The 22,741-nt window shown below is 36.8% G+C and overlaps 1 protein-coding gene across 4 annotated transcripts in view; it reads left to right on the top strand.

The window, feature by feature from the left end:
- The window catches only part of GRM8 (glutamate metabotropic receptor 8), a 540,632-nt gene that overhangs the window by 501,525 nt on the left and 16,366 nt on the right, over window positions 1–22,741 (top strand). For 3 of the 4 annotated variants that reach the window (XM_081957711.1, XM_081957713.1, XM_081957714.1), the window contains one exon: window positions 21,884–22,130. In XM_081957711.1, the coding sequence (XP_081813837.1) occupies window positions 21,884–22,130 (247 nt within the window). Of the gene's footprint in view, window positions 1–21,883; window positions 22,186–22,741 lie in introns of all 4 variants that reach the window. The other variant, XM_081957712.1, reaches the window with a different exon arrangement.

Here is a 22,741-nt window from a genome sequence, read left to right as displayed (position 1 = left end):
CACAGCAGAAAGAACATTGAAAACCCATTAAGGATTCTTGGACTGCTATATATTATGTAACTTAAAAGTGGCAACCACAGAGGCTTAGTTTGAAGGCAGCCTTATATAAGGCAATTAGCAATAGGAAATAAAATGAACTCAAAAATGTGAACTTGATTAAAGTCAACCATTTCTGGAATAACCATTCAGGAGTATTACAAGGAGCTTCATAAATCAGAGGAAGAGAGAAAGCCAAATGGATTTTTAAAAATAAGGAAGATGAATCATTTCTAATTATGTAGTGAACAATGCAGAAACCCCTCAAAATTTGGTCAGTTATCTACTTATAAAATTGTAGTCATCAAAAATATATATCTGCGTACCTGAATAAAAACAGCATGTTGAATCTTGACTCAAAGGCCAAGTCTGTTTGTTTGAAGGGATTGATAAGTAAGTAATTTGATTTAGAATACATCATATGGATTAGCTGCATTTCCTAATCTAGAGAGTTTTTACTGTGCCTTCTGATTCCTAGTTGGTGTTCATAGAAGCTTCTGCTTTTGTACTAGTGGCTGTTAACAATCCTTAGACTGTGTGCTCTAGATCATGGGTGTCAAACTTGTGATGGGCCACATTGCTGTCACATGACATTTTGTGACTTTTTCCCCATTTGTGGAACTGAAGAGACATGGCCTGCATGTGATGTATCTGGCCCGTGGGCCACCAGTTTGACACCCCTGCTCTAGATAACATGAATAACTCACAAAATGTAGACTCAATCATTTTCAACTAGGAAACTGTGAGCATCCTAGACTAGGCTGAACTCAAAAATGCTAAGGAATTCCTAGAAATGTGACATTCAGACAAATTAGCCATCAATAGACACATAGAGATAAACCATATTTACACACCATTCAAAAGAAACAATAAAAAAATCCAAGAGGGAAATGAAAAGACCAGAACTCATCCTCCCAAGCAACTAACTCCCAGATAAGTAGAGATTAACAACTGACAATCAAGCAAATCAAATCAAATCAATCAATACCCTTCTCAAGGAATTATCAGGAAAAAAGCACACAAACACCCATTAAAACTGACTATTATATATAAACAGGGAGAAAACCCCAAACTCAGTAACTGATTAGGTTACTTAGTTGGATAATGAAATGTCTTAAGCTAAGGGTGTCAAATTTGCATTGTCATGGTGACGTCACGTGATGTATTGTGACTTTTTCCCCCTTCACTAAACCAGGCGTAGCATGAGCAGCATGTGACACATCCAACCTGTGGCCTGTGAGTTTGAAAGCCTTTTGTTTAGCAAACAACCAAAGATTCCACAGTTCAACCATGAGCTACATATATTCTCTTCTATTTTAATCAACAATCATGCATACAAATAACCGTCTGTAGCAGTTACTGCCAATCTTGGCAACTTTCAGGTGTCAACTTCCAGAGTGCTCATCAATGGCCATGCTAGCAGTGGAATTCTAGAATTTGAAGTTTACTCACCTGGAAATCCTCACTGTTCTACCGCTATTCACACGTATCATGACATTTATTGCTTGTCAGTTATATATTTGTTAAAGTTTCCTTCCACCAACACCAGAAGACTACTCTGCTCTCATTGCCAGCTATCTTGTCCTTTTCAATAGCCCTACTGTAGTTGCTTAATGTTTCTCTTGTTAAGCCACGTCAATTTGTCAACTCTACAATTCCACTGAGAAAGATCAACTCTGTCAAAGGAATACTATGTTTATAGAAAAATGAGGAAAGTAAAAAATCCACCAACACTTCAGTCTGATAAACTTTCTCCTCCTAATCCACTCTCTTGCACACGTCTCATGTTTGGCAATCACAATGATGACAATGAAAATGTTACCTCCTTCATTTAACATGTGTCTGATTTTCTTTAATGAAGAGAGAAAAAGAGTCAATGGCTCTTGGCAAAGAAATGAACAGCTTAGCTCATTCTAGCTTTTCTACTTCTCAGCCTACTTTAGATGGATCAGTAAGTGCCTTAAAGATGAATGAGTTAAGAAAACTGCCCATCATCTGAAAAAACTTGGATGTATCTTTGACTAGAGCTTTTGCATCTCTTCCCATTTCCAACCTTCCTGCTGATTGACATTCACTTCTTATTCTCCCCACCGTCATGTTCGTCTAATACATTTTAAAAAGCAGCTCTTTCAGTATGACTGGTTTAAGGCTTCCAGCAGTTGGAAAAAAAATAAAGGATCAATGTAGTTGCAAATGCACTTTAGAGATTTTATTATTTCTCCTAGGGGTTTTTATTGTTGTTATAACAAAGTTAAGCAAATAAAAACATAACATGCATCAAATCTGTGGAAGACTTCAGCCTGTTTTATATAACATGTTCTTGTGTATTCCAGTCCACGTGCAGGAAAAAAAATGTAGCATTAGGGATTTGAAGCCTGCCACCATCCCAATTCTTTACCACTTTTGGTAAGCTCTGCACTGTGATCAAATGTTAACAGCACCACTGCTAATTATCTTTAACCACAAACCCTTGTTTTGTTTAGCTACTGAATATACCTTCTGCTTCATGTGGCTACTAGTTACTGGATCATCACCGTTCTTGGGATCAAGGACAGTATTACATAAAAGAAGTGTTTCCCCTCTGCTCCACCTACAAAGCCAACTAAGAGTCAAGTTTATTGGCCAGCAGCTGACAAAATTGCTCTTTGCATTCCTTAAAGGTTAGGCTATATGCAAAGGCTTTGCAGCTGTGTCCCCATTGCTTTAGGAAAGGCAGATGGCAAAGTTAATTTAGGAAATTGCAATGTTAAATTTAAAAGGGAAGCAAAGGAAGAAAGGAATAAAATAGAAAGCATTAAACACTAAGAGAGACAGCACTAAATGCAATGGTAGCCAAGGAAAAAAATATATATCTTGGGATGTTTTGCTTCTTCTTAATCACCTAAATTGAATGTAAATGTAAGGTTCTACATTTAGGCAACAAAAATGGAATGCACAGGTACAATATAGGTGGTACCTTGCTCAGTAATAGTAACTGTGAAAGGGATCTTGGAGTCCTAGTGGACAACCATTTAAATTTGAGCCAGCAGTGTGCAGCAGCTGCCAAAAAAGCCAACACAGTCCTAGGCTGCGTCAACAGAGGGATAGAATCAAGATCACGTGAAGTGTTAATACCACTTTATAATGCTTTGGTAAGGCCACACTTGGGATACTGCAATCTTGGAATACTGGAATTCCACACTTGGAATACTGCATTCAGTTCTGGTCGCCACGATGTAAAAAAGATGTGGAGACTCTAGAAAGAGTGCAGAGAAGAGCAACAAAGATGATTAGGGGACTGGAGACTAAAACATATGAAGAATGGTTGCAGGAACTGGGTAAGTCTAGTTTAATAGAAAGAAGGACTAGGGGAGACATGATAGCAGTGTTCCAATATCTCAGGGGTTGCCACAAAGAAGAGGGAGTCAAACTATTCTCCAAGGCACCTGAGGGTAGAACAAGAAGCAATGGGTGGAAACTAATCAAGGAGAGAAGCAACTTAGAACTGAGGAGAAATTTCCTGACAGTTAGAACAATTAATCAGTGGAACAGCTTGCCTCCAGAAGTTGTGAATGCCCCAACACTGGAAGTCTTTAAGAAGATGTTGGATAGCCATCTGTCTGAAACGGTATAGGTTTTCCTGCCTAGGCAGGGGGTTGGACTAGAAGACCTCCAAGGTCCCTTCCAACTCTACTATTGTATTGTATTGTATTGTATTGTATTGTATTGTATTGTATTGTACCTTCTTACGCAGTCCTTGATATCCCTTCTCTTTAGCAGCAACATCACAAGTATCTCTAATATATAGGTCTCCCAAGGATGTTTTGGATGTTCAGACCTAACAGAGCCACTGGCCTTTGATATTAACAAATTAATATTAATCTATTTGATTCAAGTCTGAATGATTCAGAGCAGCTTTGTTATTTCAGTTCTGGGGCCTTATTTATATAAATCATTTTTAATGACTTAGCATGGGAGAAAGCCGGCCCTTTTTCAACTTCATGAAATATTTTGATTGTCTTCTTTTTCTACCTTTGATTCTGGCTTACTTTGTTCCTTCTTTGCTTTTTAGACATCCTACCAGTTTTTCATTGATTTTGCTCTCCAAAGGGTTTGGGAGTTTTCCAAAATGGTTGTTTTGGTATAAAGTATTGAATTGAATTGATTTTTCTGTTTGTTTGTTTTTTTGATTAGGGGGGTGCAAAGGGGAAAGACATGAGGTTAGAATTAAAATACTCTTTTCAATTTAGGTGTGCAACTTGATAGTATAAAAAAGGTTATAAGGCCAATGATGCACAGAATATTAGATGTCCTGTGTGAGTACAAATTTTATTCCTGTATTTATATCCCACCGTATCTCTTTGAAAGCTCAAAACAGGGTCAATGAGAGACTCTTTTAATTTTAGCTCCATGCCACAGCTCCATGTGAATAGTTTTGCTAAAAACAAGTGCCTGACCCAAAGTAACCAGTGAATTTGACTTGAATGAAGACCTGAACTTGGATTTCCTCTAATTCAAGTCCAGCATTTTAACCATTTTACTGCAGAAGCTGGTGAGTTTACTAGTGATCATGGATACAATTATTTTGGCAAATCTTACCTTATGTTTGAAACATGGTGCCATTGGGATCTTAATTCCTTTATAAACACTAGAGAATCTTACATACAATAGAATTTAAAAACCACTATTTGGGATGAGATTTGATGAATTCACTCTGTAAAGGTTATTACATTCCACAATACATTGTAAACTATGCCTCCAAACCAATTTGTACTTCCATTTGGGTACCAACGGCAATGGACTTCTTTCTGCTTTCCTCTTTTGCCCCAGCAGAGTATGATAAACAAAACAAAAGCCTTATCTTTTTAGAAGCTTCCTAGAAGGAGGCCAGGCATCCCAGGTGCTTTTGCTGAATATAATGCATTATCTGTTGAATATGTAAATCTGCAAATGGAGTTCCTTTTATTTCTTTACGCTGAAAAGAAACATTGTAAAGGAAGACACTTAAAAGTGGTTTAGCAAGCTGGAGAAGATGATATGTATGTATTTGATTTTCTTCCAAGACATTAAGAAAATGTGTATCTGCTTACCCAGCAGCATGTTGGTGTTAAAAAACAATGACTCCTTGGGTTGAATCCTGCTTGCTAATTACCATTTTTCTTCCTTTTGATAATGCAGATTGCTCAGCCAATGTCTTCTAGAATGGGTGATCATAATAAATATAAATAAAACACATAAATTGAATCTCATTAATAACAGTCTTGTAAATGTGCTTGTATATAATATTTTCTAATTTTACATCATTGTTACGGAATTAGGTGGCTTTTTAACATAGATGAAGCTACCTAGTCATAGTTTTCATTATGCTTTTTTGGGGGGGGGGGTTGGCACCACTTATTCTGAAGACTGTTGTACTCATTCCTTTCTTACTTTTATATTCACAAATTGTTGCTAATTTGTGTTTGTGCTGTTTTTCCAGCCTTGATTTCTGTTGAACAAATGGAAATCACTCTGCATACACTCTGCATACATTTTAGATGTTTAAAGCCTACAGAATAGTAAAGTAGAGGAGGTATTAGAATAATGTGAATTACAACACTAATGATAAAATAAATTCTGGGAAATTTTCAAAACTTTCTAGAATACTGCCAGGTTCAAGTTTCTTGGGTCACAGGCATTTTATTTTCAGAATAAATCTTGCAGTTTAAAGATACTTACTTCTGAGTAAATGATATGAATGAAGAGAGTATTTACATCTCTACTTTTTTTTAATGGCACCATATATCAAACTATTAATGGCAACATCAGTTTCTATGGTATATCAATTGCCACATTTTCACTGGAGAACAAAATGAAGTTGTGGAAAGAAGCAGAGGACATTAATGCATCTGTTTTTAACAACCAGTAGCTGCTGAATAATTTCCCTTGCTTATTTCTTTATTTACTTATTTCTTTATTTATAGTGCTTTTATTCCACCCAGTAAGAAATGTTTTTCTGATTTCACTGTACTGTGGCATCTAATTTATAAGAGCAGTACTTAAATCTTGACAACACAGTTCTTTTAATGGGATCCTGCCCTGCATCTTTTTAAAAGGCTCTATTTTTCCATGCCTGATCTGCCCTGATTGTTAGCTCTTTTACCCTAAGGGTTTCTGGGGGTTTTTTGAGTGCAAACCATAAGAACATAAAAAATAATCATGTTAAGTCAGGCCAGGGATCATCTAAGTTCAATATTTTGATTTTCATAACCTCAAAAAGATACTTTTGGGATTGTCATAAAGAGGAGGTGGAGACATACCCGTCTTGCTGCTGTTGTTGAAATTTGTAGACATGCTGCCCCCAACTGAGACATACTGGCACTGGAAGGACCTTTCTCCAAGGAATGTATCAATTCACTTTAAAATTCTGCAAGTTAGTAGCCATTATTATGCCTTATGGTAATAAATTCCTCACATATATATTTATGTATATATGTACGTATGTGTGTGTGTGTGTATAATTTACACACACACACACACACACACACACACACGAATGATGTGGTGGCTCAGTGGCTAATATGCTGAAGGTGACCAGTTCAGAGGTTCGAACCCCTAGCACTGTGTAATGGAGTGAGCTCCCGTTACTTGTCCCAGTTTCTGCCAACCTAGCAGTTTGAAAGCAAAAATAGAGATCACTTTGGTGGGAAAGTAACAGTGCTCCATATGCCTTTGACATTGAGTCATGCCAGCCACATGACCACAGAGACATCTTCAGGCAGTGCTGGCTCTTCGGCTTTGAAATGGAGATGAGCACCATCCCTAGAGCCAGAAACAACTAGCACGCATGTGCGGGGGAATCTTTACCTTTACATACATACATACATACATACATACTGTATGTATGTATGTATGTATGTATGTATGTATGTATGTATGTATGTATTTGTGTTACAACCCCTGGTATGCCCAAATATGGGAGGGAGCTCACTACTCCCCCTTTCTGTCCTTCAGCTCATTACAGAGGACCATCCAGGCAGAAAACCATATGGCTAGCTGATGAGCGCTAAATAGCTTGAAATAGATCTATACTAGTCTCCCTTTATTTATTTATCAGCACAAATACAACACAAATATAAAAAGGCAACATTAAAAATAAAAATATGGTTTTCTGCCTGGATGGTCCTCTGTAATGAGCCGAAGGACAGAAAGGGGGATTAGTGAGCTCCCTCCCATATTTGGGCATACCAGGGGTTGTAACACAAATACATACCTATTTCCCTGGCTCAGCTCATAAGGAGGAGACCCTGTGGCTTAGTGGCTAACAAATCTGCCTAATATGTAACACAGTCCAGGTTCAAATCCCAGTAAGGGTATGGCTAGCTGATGAGAGCTAAATAGCTTGAAATAGATCTATACTAGTCTCCCTTTATTTATTTATCAGCACAAATACAACACACAGACAGACATAGATAGATAGATAGATAGATAGATAGATAGATAGATAGATAGATAGATATAGATATAGATATAGATATAGATAATATTGTTTGCTATCTCCTGTACCTTTACTATTCATTCATTCATTCCCAGATGCCTTTTCAACTGTCAAAGTCCATCTAATGTAGCGAACATCATCTCTTTTATAAGTATGCAATCATAACATTTTGAATGCAGTTATTGGGACCAACAGAGACTCAAGCACCTTCTTAAAACTGGGACTTTCCAAGGCTAATAGCAGAGAAGTGACAAAGCAATATTAGGGCTATGAAAAAAAAAATCTAACAGACTGACTGAGCAATTTCAATTCCAAAACTAGGTATCTACTTGAACTTAATGTAGAAAATAATTTAATTCAAGAGAGTCTACAGCTGATCAATTATTACAAGGTTTGTGCTTAAATACAAAAATATAAAAAAACAGAAAACTGATTGAGAGAAGGGGAGAGGTGATTCACATCTACCCATCAACAGCCTGCTAGTGTTATATTTTGGGAGAAGATACCTATTTTGTGGACAGTAATCAAAAGTGGCTTTTAAGTATAATTGCACTATAACAAAGATTGAGCTGTCCCAATTAATATTTGGGCTCATTTTTATTAGCTATTCTGTTCAGGATGAATAAGTGTTCTTAAGGTAGCAGATTTAGGAGTGATGCATTTTTCATAACTTAGTTTAGGCTGGTTTAGGATTGGCTCAAGATATATACATCCACAAGGCTACATGTCTCTACTAGGGTATACAGGAGACCTATCCTCTGATATAATGGTTTTCACACTTGTGAAGTGTTCTTGTTGTTAGAAGGAAAAGTCCAAGATTCTGGAAAGAAAATGCTGTTTTGAAGTATATATATGTAGAGGTTGCATTAGTTTATGTTCATTAGGGATTAATTGAAACATGCAATCTGATCATGCAACTTTATGGTGCTGTTTGACCCTCTATTGTCCCCATGTTGGTTTAATATACTAATATTCGTTACTATAGTTTCTTGAAGGGAAATGGATTTTAAAGATGTTAATGTGATACTGAATTATATACATTTTGGAATTCATCAATATATGGATAGGTTTAAATTTATTGAGCATGGACTATAGAAAATGATTTGTTCCATTATGATGAAAAGATTACACATGTTAGATTAATTCTATATGTTAATGTCTGCCTATGAATTTGTCTTCTGTCTATCTGTCTGTCTGTCTGCCTGCCTGCCTGCCTGCCTGCCTGCCTGCCTGCCTGCCTGCCTGCCTGCCTGCCTGCCTACCTACCTACCTACCTACCTACCTACCTACCTACCTACCTACCTATATTCTTCATATGTATATGAAGGTTTAATGGTATCTTTTAAAACTATTTTCTACAGTACATGTTGATAACTATTTTTATACATTTGATAATGTTTAATTTTTCCCTTTTTTATATTCTTTCACTTTATTGTACATTAAAACAACTAAAATATTATAAATCAATAATGCAAGGAACAAAAGATATGCTGGAAGACAATTTTGGTCTGTAATGGATTTTGTTTCCCCTCTTTCTATGAAATTGCTGGGGAAAATGCTGCAGAGCTTTGGAATTAAGGGCTACCAATATACTGAATGACACTCAATTCTATTTTGCTCAAAACAATGTAGCTTTGAACAGTTCCTAGCATTTCTAGCAGGCTGAATGAGAATAAAGAACCAATGTTGCTTTTTTTTAAAATGCAAAGTATGTTGGAATTTGGAATTCATCCTGGCTAGGAAAATATTTTCTTAAAAGTTGAAAATTATATCACCTGTTAGGTATGGAGTTTCAGAAATTGGAAGTGGCAAGGATCCTATTGCGCAAATAGATAATATACACCAGCTATAATCTTTGGCGTGCAGCTGAACGGAGTAATCTACATTGTATTTGCATAGTCTAAACAACTGTGTTTTTCCTTATTAAGAGGTATCTTTAAGAGCATTCAGAAGCATTAACTACTACAAAATTGCAAAATTAGGCTCTTGATCAGTACATTATGCAATGAGTTTATAATTTTAATATTGAATGCTTCTTCCATTTTTGTCTACATTTTCCAGGGTACCATTTCAGATGCTGGCCTTAATTTTTAAAGCACCTAATGCCCTAAATATCTGCAGGGCCACCTGTTTGGCTATGAACCTGATGGACTCTTAACATCTATGAGAGGCCATTTTGAGATCTATTCTCTTACATCAATCTCCACCTAGGGAATTTGAAAATAGCTTTATGGAGTGAGCTCTAAATAATATTCTATGTTTATTTTCTGAAGCATCCTAAAGGTACCTAAACCCATCATGTGTTTCCCCTGGTTTGTCATATCCTATCTATGGTGAGAAGAAATTAGTTTGGAATGGCTTGGAGTTTATCAGGTGTACTTGCAGCTTAACCTTCCCCTGCCTCAATTAAACTATAGCTGAGCACTGAAAACAGTCAGTTGCTGCTAATGCCCGTCCTTGTCAACTTTAGTGCTGCTCTGTGAATCAACAAATGACATGGGAAGAAAAAAAATAGAACTGTGTTTTACTTTGACAACATTCTAGTTTGCCTTTTGGATGGTTCCAACCAATAGCAGGTGAATTGAACAAGCCTCCTTTTTTTTCTTTTATCCATCAATCTTCAAACTGATCGCCAGTTTTGAGATGGATTGTGAAATGGAGCTGGGATATTGCTTGCAATCTATGCCCCCAAAGTGATGTGGGGGGGGGGAGTCAATGAAATGCATTCCATTCTGGAGCTAAAATGTGTGCTATGTTTTTTCCGATTTTCACAAAGAGAATTCAAACACATTGTTATAAGTTAGCTTTTTCAAGTGTTGCTTCATAGCCACTATTATCTTAATGTTTTACATTACAATTATTGTGGTATGGCTTTTCTTAGATATGTGGTATAAAAGTATTCTAAATAATAATCAAATCACAGATCAATATACTGAAACATGTTTACAACTGAAATCCTCTGCAAAGTGACTTGAGTTTAAACAAAATTTAGCATCTTGCACTGAATTCCCAATAGCAATTCCAAGGATGAGACAAACTGGAAATTTATTACTGATGTTTCCTTTATCCATATTCCAGAACATTATTGTCATTGAAATACAAATCGAAAGTATGTAAGAATATATCATGCCATTTTTGTTACCAGGTGTTGTGGCCTGCCAGCAACCAATGGAGTTGGCAGCAGATTCGGACAGTGAGGAGGTTGGGGAGGAACAAGGGCCAGTCCTGGAGTCTGGGAAAGACTTCGATGAGAGCTCTGTGTTAGAGACAGGGAGAGCCATATGCCACTTATCAGCTGTCTTCAAAGTCAGACCTCAGTGAGGCAGACTAACAGCAGGAGCCTGTTTCTAGTGTGCACATGCACAAGTTGCCAAACAAAGGGAACTGCTAAAGAACAGGGGTCGACTTGGGAGTAAGGCCACAGGGGGATGATGAAGGCCCCTCCCAGAGGAAATAAAAAAGGAGTGAAAGGGGAGTGATTTTTGCAGGAGACAATTAGTTCGCTAAATTGGTTTGTGACTCTCCCAGACTCCTTGCCAGGTTTTGCAGATATTGGCCTGTCAGCTCTCCAAGCCAGATAAGGTCTGTGACTGTAAATCCTTCTTTTAAAGACTTTGCTGTATGTGAATGAGTAGAATTCACAGTAAATTAATAAAAGTTTTTTTTGTCAGGACCAGGAGTTTGCTTCATGCTCTTGGGAAGCCTCGGTCAGAATACTAGGCACACTTTCCCTAAATCCTTATTAATACCGCTTCATCTCCATTTTCTCTCATTAATCATAAATAAGTAAAACAAATGTTAAACCTGGTCCTGTAGGTTTAACATTTGTAAGTAAGTGTTAGCATCATTTGCTACCATTTATCAATAAGAGGTTGAACGCATTTTATAATCCATAATGTGACTGTCTCATTTGCTTTATGCCTAGCATTTTATGTTTAGGAGTCTAGAATATGATATGGTGTTAGTAAATTAGTACTGTCAGTGTTTCTCATTCTGTAGTGTCACTGATTTCATGTCACCAATATTAAATTTGAATTATTAACCATAGGAGCAACACTTTTGAAAGTCTACTGAAGAAAAATGTCACATACTGTGCATGTGAACAGATCTTTCTTGTGAGGTACAAGTGAAAAAGTAAATTTACCATCGATCCTTGCATTTACGACCTTTGCAGATCTGTGAAGCAAAGGAAAGCTGAAATAAGATCATAAATTGCGGTTTCTATGAGCAGCTACTTTGCATGACAACTTTGTGGTTGTTAAACAAGAACTTCCTGAATAAGTAAACATTGCTATGCAGCTGAGAAGTGAAAGTCATAAACTAAAATTCTTTTAAAAATTCAAAGATACATTACTCCCTGATTCTTCTGTTTTAAAATGTTTTATACTACAGTACATAATTTTTTGTTTTCAATCAGAAACACATTTTAATAATTGTTTGGGTAAATGTATATACTTACATAATAGTAAACATTCAGTGTTCTTTTTTGAATTTGACAAAGAGCTAAACAATAACTTCAGCACTAATCACGGAGAATTATCAAGTTACAGCAAATTTCTAAATTGCTATTTTCCAAATATGGAAATTGAAATGAAGCATTTATGGCTATTTGTTGGGATCCTCTCCTTCAATAGAATTCACAAACAATTTGGATGTTGCCAGCAAGATATGCATAGCTTATATGTACCCAAAATACCCTATCTCATAACTGTTTAATTGAGGGCTTTTGGGACTTCCTACTTGTACCAATGTCAAAACAGGCACCAATTTATTTCTGGAGGCCAGAAATCAATAATGTCACCCTCTATTAATTATCCAGTCACCAGCAAAGTGATCCCAGGGCATGTTTTTATAGTCTATATCTAAAGTTTCTAGTCCCCAGTCCTTTGTATCAGGACTGGGATAGTGCTGTTCCATTTGCTATGGGCTCACTCTACAGTCCATTGACTCATTTGCAGAGGAAGAAATGCTTCTTGAATTGACTCAATACTTACTATCTTCTGTAATTGTTTTTAAAACTGCATTCTTATCATGAGTGCTGTAATAGTACTATGATTCTAACTGTTCCCTTGTAAATATAATAGAAGTATTGTGATTCAAATCCTGACAAAAAGTTCTAATTATTACTTTTCTTTCCTTGAACTTGCTACTTCTGTCTGTCTGTCTGTCTGTCCGTCCTTCCATCCCTTCCTCCATCTCCATTGGTGTACCATTTCAGCATTTTTCAGTCACCAGAAGGGTTACCCTCAACTTTCCTCAGAGTAAAAGGCTTCTGGAATTTAAGTACAGAGTAAAAAGCCCCTGGAGTTTAGGTAAATTGAGTTTAATTAAATATGCCATAGGAAGGCAGGAGAAAAAAAAGATTAGTTTAAGCAATAGTTGACTACGGTAACTCAGACTTTAGCCTCCACTTTCATTTAGGCCTGTCTCCTCACAGCAAGACTTTGGATAAAATAGTTTCCCTCACTTACCAGTCAAAATAAGTCCTCAAGAAGATTATCTTTGAGAATGCCTGTCAGATGTTCATGTTGCTGGATGAATATTCCTACTTTTCCTTTGGGTTTATCAGCATCTGATATGACCAACAAACCTTGCTGGTAATTTGTGTCTATTCATTTCTGTTGGTATTTCTGGCAGCTGACCAAAACAACTGACCAAAGCAAAAAAAGCCAAGAAATGCAGGGGTGGGTTACTGCCGGCGTTACTGCCAGTTAGCAACCCACGCGCAACGTGCGTGTGCCAGACACCCGCAGCACACACATGTGCTGTTCAATGTAAATTGTTCTGCGCTCATGTACAGAACAATTTACAGTGAACTGCGCATGCGCAGTCACTAAAACCCAAAATGTTGGCGCCTAAGCGGCAGCGAGGAACTGTTTGGAGGTGTGGCAGGCCTGGGTTGCTGCCAATTCCAGTGGCCCAGGCCTGAATTCCACTACCGGTTCAGCCGAACTGGGCCAAACCGGCAGGAACCCACCTCTGAAGCAATGGCATGTCTGTGAACTGAAAAAGTGCCAGGTTATATAGGCCTGTCTATTATATTTGAATGCCATCAAGTCCTGTAGGGGTTGGGAATCTTTGCTAGATGTCAGAATGATTCTAATAGAAGAAAAATATATGTAGCTCAGGGTTGAACTATGGAATCCTTGGCACATTCTGAACTTGGCTGGTTAATCATGTATAATCTGGCAAGCTGGTCTTCAGTCCACATTTTTGTTGTCTTGATGTGAGCTCCCCCCAAAGTCTGAAGTGGAATGTACAATTGAGAACTATGTTGCCACCTGTCTTTATTATTAAAGCAAAATCACAGTAGAAATCTACTTTACTGTAGTGTAAAATATTTTTGTACTGTTGGAGTCAGTTAGATAGGCACAATATTTGGATGTGCTAAATCTCCCTGGGACTTTCAGCAGTTCAAATCAATCTAGACAGATTGTGAGTGTAAAATGGATACAAGAAATTGAACCGAATGTGACCAAATCAGTTCAGGAAACTTCAAATGGTTTGCCCACATGGACTCATGTGCTTTAATGGTCCTGATAGATGTGAACAAGATGAGTATAATTTGGTGTTTATTTGGAAGTTTTTAACTCCGAATCAGGTTGTTCTTCTAAATCAGTCTTGTGAAAGGAACTGAATTAAAATCTGCCTGTTGGGGCTAGAGAGAAAGTGGCTAATTTTAAATGCAAGATTTGTTCTAGGGATTTAAAAAAATTCTTTACAAAGCTACTTTAGAACTGCAAGTACTCAATCTAATAACTGTTAATTATTTATAATGACATATCATTCCCATTAGAACAGCAATTGCACCGCCATGTATTTAGTATCATGTCAGCATACTCACCCAATTACACAGCAGCCTTAGAAATATATTCAGTCAAAAATATAAATCTGCACATGAACAGCATTTAATTTCCTTCTCTAAAATAGGAATGCATGGAAAGTACAATTCATCATAACATTTAGATAAACATACCAAATTTATAACAGCTTAATATATTGAACAACCAAACCTGTGTTGAATTTGCACAGATTGGCAGTTTGGTTGCCAGTACTAAGATCGAAGTTGCTACTTGTTTTCTCTTTGATTTCAAATATGGAAGCTGCATTTCAAGCCAAAGATAAAGTCATCAATCTGGGATTGCTGTCAATTGATTGGAAGAGGGAAGACCATAAACCTGGTAAAGAACTAGCCTAATTGTGAAGAGGTCAGCCAACAGCAAGATTTGTCATGTCCAGGACGCTGACTCTGACAGTGACATCGAAGAATCTGTTCCAGCTGAACCACTGGAATGGAAACACGTCAGGAATCACCTAGGCCAAGGTGTTAAAATCACAGCCGGGAGGCTGGATGCATCATGCGCTGGCCACCCCACCCCCAGTTTAGCAATGGGAAAAAAAGTCAGCAAATATCATGTGACAATGATGTGACGATGTGAGTTTGACACCCCCTGACCTAGGTTGATACTGGTGCTATTGAAATAGCTGGAGCAGTGAAATTAAGACGTTGAATCTCCAAGCCCTAAAACTTGGAGATTAGAGTGGAGAGCAGAGCAAAGCTATTCAGAGAGGCTCCTTGCAAACAAGGAAGTAACACTCTTAATTAAAGATAATTTGCTGCAACCTGATTTAACAGGCAGCCTTGACCCATCAATGGATTTGCCTGCCCGTAGACTAAGGCAAGGCTTAGCAATTGAAACATTTTTGATAGATTAAATGTGACAGAGAAGTTCTATTTGTAGAATGTCATAACAAATTGTATAATAGGGAAACTCAAAGAATCAAGGGCAGTTTAAAGTTATCTCTTCCTGAACAGGAACATTATTGAGGAGTGGAAATCTATAACCAGTCTTTTGTTTGTGTTTATTAGATGCATATCTGTTGGCAAATGTTTAAAGTGAAATTGACCACCTTTATAAAAAAAAAAAGGTGTGGTATGCATTTTACACATATTTTCATAAATCAGTAGCAGTGACGTGCGGTGAGGTTTATAGCTAGTGAGGCAGCAATTTTTTTAGACTTGTGGACTTCAACTCCCAGAATTCCACAGTCAGGCATGCTCAGTTGCGACCTGCCGCCCTCCGCCCTGGGATTCGGCCACGGCACCGCCTGCCAGAGCTGCGCAGAATCCGGGGCGCGCTTGTTGGGCGAGGGCAGCGCAGATGGGGAGCGGACGGAGCGGAGGAAGCCTCTCCCCCCCCTCGAGTCTAGGGCAGCGAGTCATTCGATAGGAAACTTGCCTCTTGGAAGGAATGACTCGGCTTGGCTCCTGCTTTGTCTCTCCTGCCTCTTCGCTTCTCCTTTCGGTCGTTGGGCGGCAGATCGAAAGCGGGAGCCAACCTGGGTCATTCCTCCCAAAAGGCAAGTTTCCCATTGAATGACTCGCTGCCCTGATGATGAGAGGTTAGGCTGTGCCTCACTTGCCTCACCTGACTGCACGTGATGACCTAGGCACGTGATCACCTACTGATCAGTAGAAGAAATTCAAATACAGTGTTATATTTAGATAAAAATACGGAGAGTGACTATAGCCGTTTCTCTTTCTTTCAGTTAACATAGAAATAAGTAGAAAATTGGTGTATTGCAAAACAATACATTCATCCCAAATAAATTCCATAGACATTCTTAGAAAATAAAAAGATAGGTGGTTGCAGCTTAGCTTGTTTCAGTATGTATGAAACTGTCCAGAAAAAATGTTGGAGGATGATACTACATTGTAGAAGGGTTGTTTTGTGTGTGTGTGCCTTCAAGTCAGTGTTGACTATCTATTAGTTCCTACATGTTTTCTTGACAAGAGTTTTTAGAGTTGCTTAGCTCTGCTTCCTAGGATTGAGAGAGGGGGATTAGCTCAAAGTTCAAAGCCTTTATTGTCATTGTACATCATGTATACAATGAAATTGGTTTAGCCTCTACTGGTGCAGTCCATACAAGAATACAAAACAACATGAATAATATAAAGAATAATCCTTATACAAGTAGTTTGGGGGGAAAAACTAGTCATATGTTTCCATATGTATATCATATTCTGTGCAACATATATATTACTCTGGTGTATGATCTTATATCATGATATATACATATTACACACTACACTGGAATCAGTGAAATTTGTCATATTAATCTGTTTGTGGTGCTACATTGTGTTTAGGAGTCATAAGTCTATTCGTAAGGAAGGACTAGAACTCATGGTACCTGGTTTTTAGCTTGGTGTTTTAACCATTACACCAAACTGGCTCACTTGTAGGAGTTGAGAATTGTGAAACCAAGCAACTTCCTCAGCTTATCTTCTGATAAATTCCCTCAGGAATAGATAACCTTCTGTGGTGGCCATGAAATGCTGTCAAAATAAAAAAGTGATCCTAAAATCTTGACCAGTATGTCTCTCATCTTTTTCATACAACCCAACACATTGAACCATGAATCTATAAACAAGATTGTACTCTAAACTCCAAAAATCCTTCCATGCAGAGGTCAGAAGAAGGCATTGTTCATTGATACCAGAATTCTGCCACAATTTTGTACATTTTATTCCATTTCCATTCAGATAAAAAGGAATGTTATGTGTGAGAATGTTATTTTTTGTAAAAAAAAATATGCTACAGAAAAACCAAACAAATATACAGGTATGACCATAATAGAAGGAAGTCTTGTTAGAAAAACTCTTGTGAGATTGACCTCTGTAGACCCTTCTTGAAGGGGTTTGTGGACTTTTTCCAACAGAATACTTTCAAGATAGCAACTTTTAAAAACACTGAATATTTTTATAAATTTGGAAATCAGTCTAAGGGTAAGGATCATATATAAGCATCACGACTGCTTCCCTCTTAGTTCTGTGTTTTCCCCTCTCTCCCTACCTATTGAATTTTGGTGGAATAAGGGATTTTATCAATATTTAAAAATAAATGGCAATTGGGCAAAATCTTCAGGAGAATATAAAAAAATCTAAAAGACTGGAATAAGCCATTTTTATTTAAACTATTTTATTGTATATAATGCCAGTCCTATTTTTGCAACATATTGATTGTATTTGTACAACTTTGCCAGCCCTTGGGGTAACCAGATGTTACTTAAACTTCCATCGTTTTGCACAAGAAATCTATTTAATTATGCCTTGAAGATGCTCAACAAAAACTACTGTATTAGAACACTGAATTTCATTTAATGTGTTGCTCTATCAACTCTTTGAATTCCAACTTTATACCAAATATAAAAAAATATACATCCTATTAAATCCACAGTTTTATTACAGTATGTTAATAAATGAAGAGTGACTTCTTTGAAAGAATTTGCGCTCAACAGCCATTGTCCTTTATTCCAGGATTTCATCTCAGGGTATGGGGTTTTCATTCTTCAAATGTCATCATTATTCAAGAGATACATTAATTTCCAAACCAGCAAATATGATGAATATCAAAGGCTAATACCTGTTCTAAATTGACTAGATTTTCAAAAATGTAGCTCTATAAATTGTACACTTTCATTTGAGTAATTGTGATTAAAACCAGCCAACCACCTTCTAGTTTACAATACATAAAGTGTTACTGAAATTTTGGAAACAGAAAAATCTAATTTAGCATTATTTTGTTATTGTAATTCAGGTGTATGTGTGTGCAAGGCACACCAATAGGTGCATTTACACATAATGAACCTAACAATTTAAACCCTGACAGACTGCCAGAATGACTTAGTGAATGCTACATTTTCCATAAGACAGTTTCTGTGTATTTTAATGCACTCTACAGTATTTGAGGATCTGCCAATCCATCTGAATTTATCTTGAATGGCAGCACATCTGCCAAATGTCCTAGTTGATTTACTCTGTGGACAACTTTTAATTAGCATTCAGACCATACATCTGCAGACTAGATTAACTGACAGTGTCCATTGGGTACAAAAGTATTCTTGGCTTTAAATCTCCAGTGATAATACAATTAATTCATGTTATTGGACACATGTGTGCTAATAATGTTAATATGCACACAACAGAACTATTGCTCCCTATTAAAAAACCGTTATTAATTGCTTGGTGTTAAATTGGTGTTAAATTGAGAAATAATATCAGAGGCTTTTTTCCCCCCCTAGCATGCATATAAAACACAATGAACACTCAATTTAATTAACCATTTGGGGGAGGGTATGCCCATTACTATGTATATTACATTAAGTACATCCTTTGCATCAACTACATGATTTGCATCATGATGTATTCACACAATTAGCATTATGCAAATGATGCAAACTGAGGAAAATAATGCAAATTTCTTAATTATGGATGATATCTGATTAGAAAATTGTCAACTTGGAGAATCTTCTAAATTGATTTCTGGTAAAGGAATAGCAATGGAGCAACTAAAAGATTAGATATACCAGTAGATATTGAAAAAAACATTAGGGGTGCTACCAGATAATCTGGAAGATTGGGAATCATTTTTTTAAAAAAATTGCTTGTTTTTTAGATAGCAAATGATATCGTAACGAGATCTGAATACACACATAGATACTAATATCTCAGGAATATCCTCTTCCAACCTAAAAAAAGATTAGGAAAATCCAGGGTAATACATTAATTATGTCCAGTAACAAAATTAGCTCTGAGTTGCACCAACTAGTGCCTTTTTAGTTCATTTGCTTAAATGTTAGTATATATTTAAAAACAGCTAATCAGAAAAGTAAATTAAATTAAAAAATAGAAAAAAATGGAACAATGTAAATTTTAAATTTATTTTATTGAAAGTTGGGCTGTGGAAGTATATTTATTTAAAAGCAATACCGGTAAATTAAATCTCTTGGTTGAACTGACATTTCAAACTGAGTCAAGAAAATTTGAATCAGATACCACCAAATGAACTTGGATGATATAAACATTTCTATGGGTGTGCAGAAATGTTTTTGCCCCCAAAGGGATATGGAAATCCATATTCAATTAACCCTATTATTCAATTTGAACATCCAAAGGTATGTATTTCCAAGTGAGATTATTAATAATGTGCTGCTAGATGAATTCCTATTTGTCAACTTATGCTCTTGATTACAACCTAATTTATAAAGAATTACTAGTGTCACAAAGACCTGATTTTGAGAGCATCAATACTGAAAATATTTGATAACATAAGTTGGGTTAATGTGAAAATGTGAGTTATGCCATAAGAATAGCAGAGAAAATGAACATCAGAAATTTTTATCAATAAAGACATAAAACTGTTCTCAACAATTCAATCATGGGCATACAGAATTGGAAAGAAAACCTGTCAAGTTATTCCTAGCTATCAGAAAGCATTTTATCATGTCTTGCTTGAAAAACATTACAAAACTGGGTTGCAGTTAAAATGGCTTAATGTTTATTTGTCAATGATCCATGATGTAAAGCTTTGGTTTAGTAATGGTTGTATGAGATGGTAGTCAGGATAAGAAACATGGTGACGGATGGAATTTATGGCTATGGAATAACTCCTATTCAAGAATGCTGCTTTCTCAATCTTACAACACCCAGCCACAAGTAAGCAGATGCAACATTTCAAATCAAGGCAGGACTAATGATTATTTCCTTCTGCAGGTACAGTAAGAAACATTTGCTGTCAGCAAAAGAGTTGCCATTTCTCAGACTAGGTGAAGGCAATATGTTGTGAGGAGAAATTCACTTCTCGGCTATAAACAAGATTTATTCCAAATTGTTTTCTCACACAAACCTATTCTTACTTCCAATTTGTAATGCTTATAGTTTCTGAAAATGTCTGCTACAATATCTCTATTAGAAATGTTGTTTGAAAATGATAGCCTTGATTCCAGTGTGGAGATATTCATTTTCTAGTAGTTCCAGAATTCAGAGAATAACTCCTGCCATTTTTCAAACTAAATATTGAACAACACACTGCACCAAAGCATTACTTTAAGCTAATGGTGCATTGGATCTAACATCTAATTGTGGCAGATTACCTGAAAATTTCAGTTTAGTGAATAGATTACACCAAACCAACCATATTGTCAGACATGTTAATCAACTCGAATATGAATATGTAGTTACTTTACATTCATTGTTCCTAAGTATATTAATATTCTCTCATGCACTTATTAGTAAGGAACAATTTAACTCAAAGAGGAATAAAGCATCGTATCGGTATTTGTGAATAAATGCCACTGCTTCCTTCTATTTCTGCATTTTTAGGGAATACTGTGACTTTATTACTATATATCAAAAGAAAGCATGAAGTATAATGTATAGTCATGTTTATTACTTATAAAAGTGAAAATTATAAATTTACTTATTCTTACAATTTATCATTGTACATAAGAAAACTGTTTCTTCCAAGAGTTTAAGATGGCCTTCTTATCTGATATTTGTCCTCTTTACTTTTGCATATTCACAATAGCATATAGAAACATTGAAAGATATAGCTCAGCCAAGGTATTTTATAAAAATTTAAACCTGGGACTTTCTGGTTTTAGCAGTTCATATTAACTGCTATCCTACTTGACTCTTTCTTATATTGGCAGTCCTTGATTTACGACCATTGGATTAACAATCATTTGAAGTTATAACGCTCCTGAAAAAAAGTACCATATTTTTCGTTCCATAAGATGCACTGGACCATAAGATGCACCTAGATTTCAAGTTGGAAACAAAGAAAAATATATGAATATGAAGCGCTGTCTCACTGTGAATATGGAACACCGAATATGGAGCAGCAGGGTAGGGAGGGCAGGAGGAGGAGCCAGAGAGGACCACAGATAGGTGTCCTCTCATGTGCCAGGTCTGTCTATTGAGTCCTGAACTCTGGTGGCGTTCAGCACTGTAAAAGGACCCCGCTACTGCAGCCCGGCTAGATATTTGCTGCATAAGACACACAAACATTACCACCCACTTTTTTTGGGGGGGGAAATATGTCATATGGAGTGAAAAATGTGGTAATTTACAATTGGTCCTTTGCACTAAAAGCAAACTTTGCAGCATCCCCTGGTTATGTGATCAAAACCTAGGCCCTTGGCACTTGGCATGTATTTGCGATGGTTTCAGCATCCTGAGGTCTTGTGATCACGATTTCCAATCCTCCCAGGGGGCTTACAACAAGCAAAGTAAATGGGAAAACCTGGGTTCCCTTGATGGCTACATAATTTGTTTAATGACTGTGACAAAAAGATTGTAAAATCAAGCACAACTCACAATGATTCTATTGCCTAGCGACAAAAGTTGTGGTTCCAATGATGGTCCTAAATTGAGGACCAACTGCCTGTCTGTCCCAGATTAAAAGTCCTATGTTTCTATTAAGATACAATAGATAATTTATATTAAGATACAAAAGATTTTAAAGCTATCTGGTACATTTAGAAAAGAATATTTTTTTGATTTTCTTCCCCACAAGCTTAACTTATCCTATTCTTTTTTTCCCCCCCTAGATGTACATCCAGACAACAACTCTTACAGTGTCCTTAAGTTTAAGTGCTTCTGTCTCTTTGGGCATGCTCTACCTCCCCAAGGTTTATATTATCATTTTTCATCCAGAACAAAATGTGCAAAAAAGAAAGAGGAGTTTCAAGGCTGTTGTCACTGCAGCCACAATGCAAAGCAAGCTGATCCAAAAGGGAAATGACAGACCAAATGGCGAGGTCAAAACGGAACTTTGTGAAAGTCTTGAAACCAACAGTAAGTCATCAGTAGACTTAACCATGGTCAAGAGTGGCAGCATTTCCTAATAGATGTACGTTCACAGGAATGTTTCATAAATTAATATTTTTTCCTATCTTGGCTTGCCATGCATGAACCAGACGTGTGTCAAAATTCATGTGGTCATTTTGTTTAAGAAGGTTTGAACAAAACAAATGTGTCCATGAACTGATCTATTTAATATGTGCACATTATTTGTTACATAATTTAGCTTTGAGTAGCCGGGGTAGGCTTAAGATTTCAACATTACATTAATTAATTAAATAAGTAGTCCCTTGTTAGCAACCACCTCATTTAGCAACCGATACAATGAATTGGTGACTCAGTGGCTAAGATGCTGAGCTTGTTAAGGTCAGCAGCTCGGTGGTTCGAATGCCCAGCATCGTGTAACGGAGTGAGCTCCCGTTACTTGTTCCAGGTTCTGCCAACATACCAATTTGAAAGCATGTAAAAATGCAAGTAGAAAAATAGGAACCACCTTTGGTGGGAAGGTAACAGCGTTCCATGTGCCTTGGGCATTTAGTCATGCCAGCCACATGACCAATGAGACAGCGGTGGCTCTTCAGCTTTGAAAAGGAGATGAGCACCAC

The sequence above is a fragment of the Natrix helvetica genome (genome assembly GCF_964273705.1).
Source record: "Natrix helvetica genome assembly, chromosome: 6".
NCBI classification, from domain to species: Eukaryota; Metazoa; Chordata; class Lepidosauria; order Squamata; family Natricidae; genus Natrix; species Natrix helvetica.
Note: the sequence above shows the minus strand (reverse complement) of the source record. Positions and strands in the feature narration are given on the sequence as shown.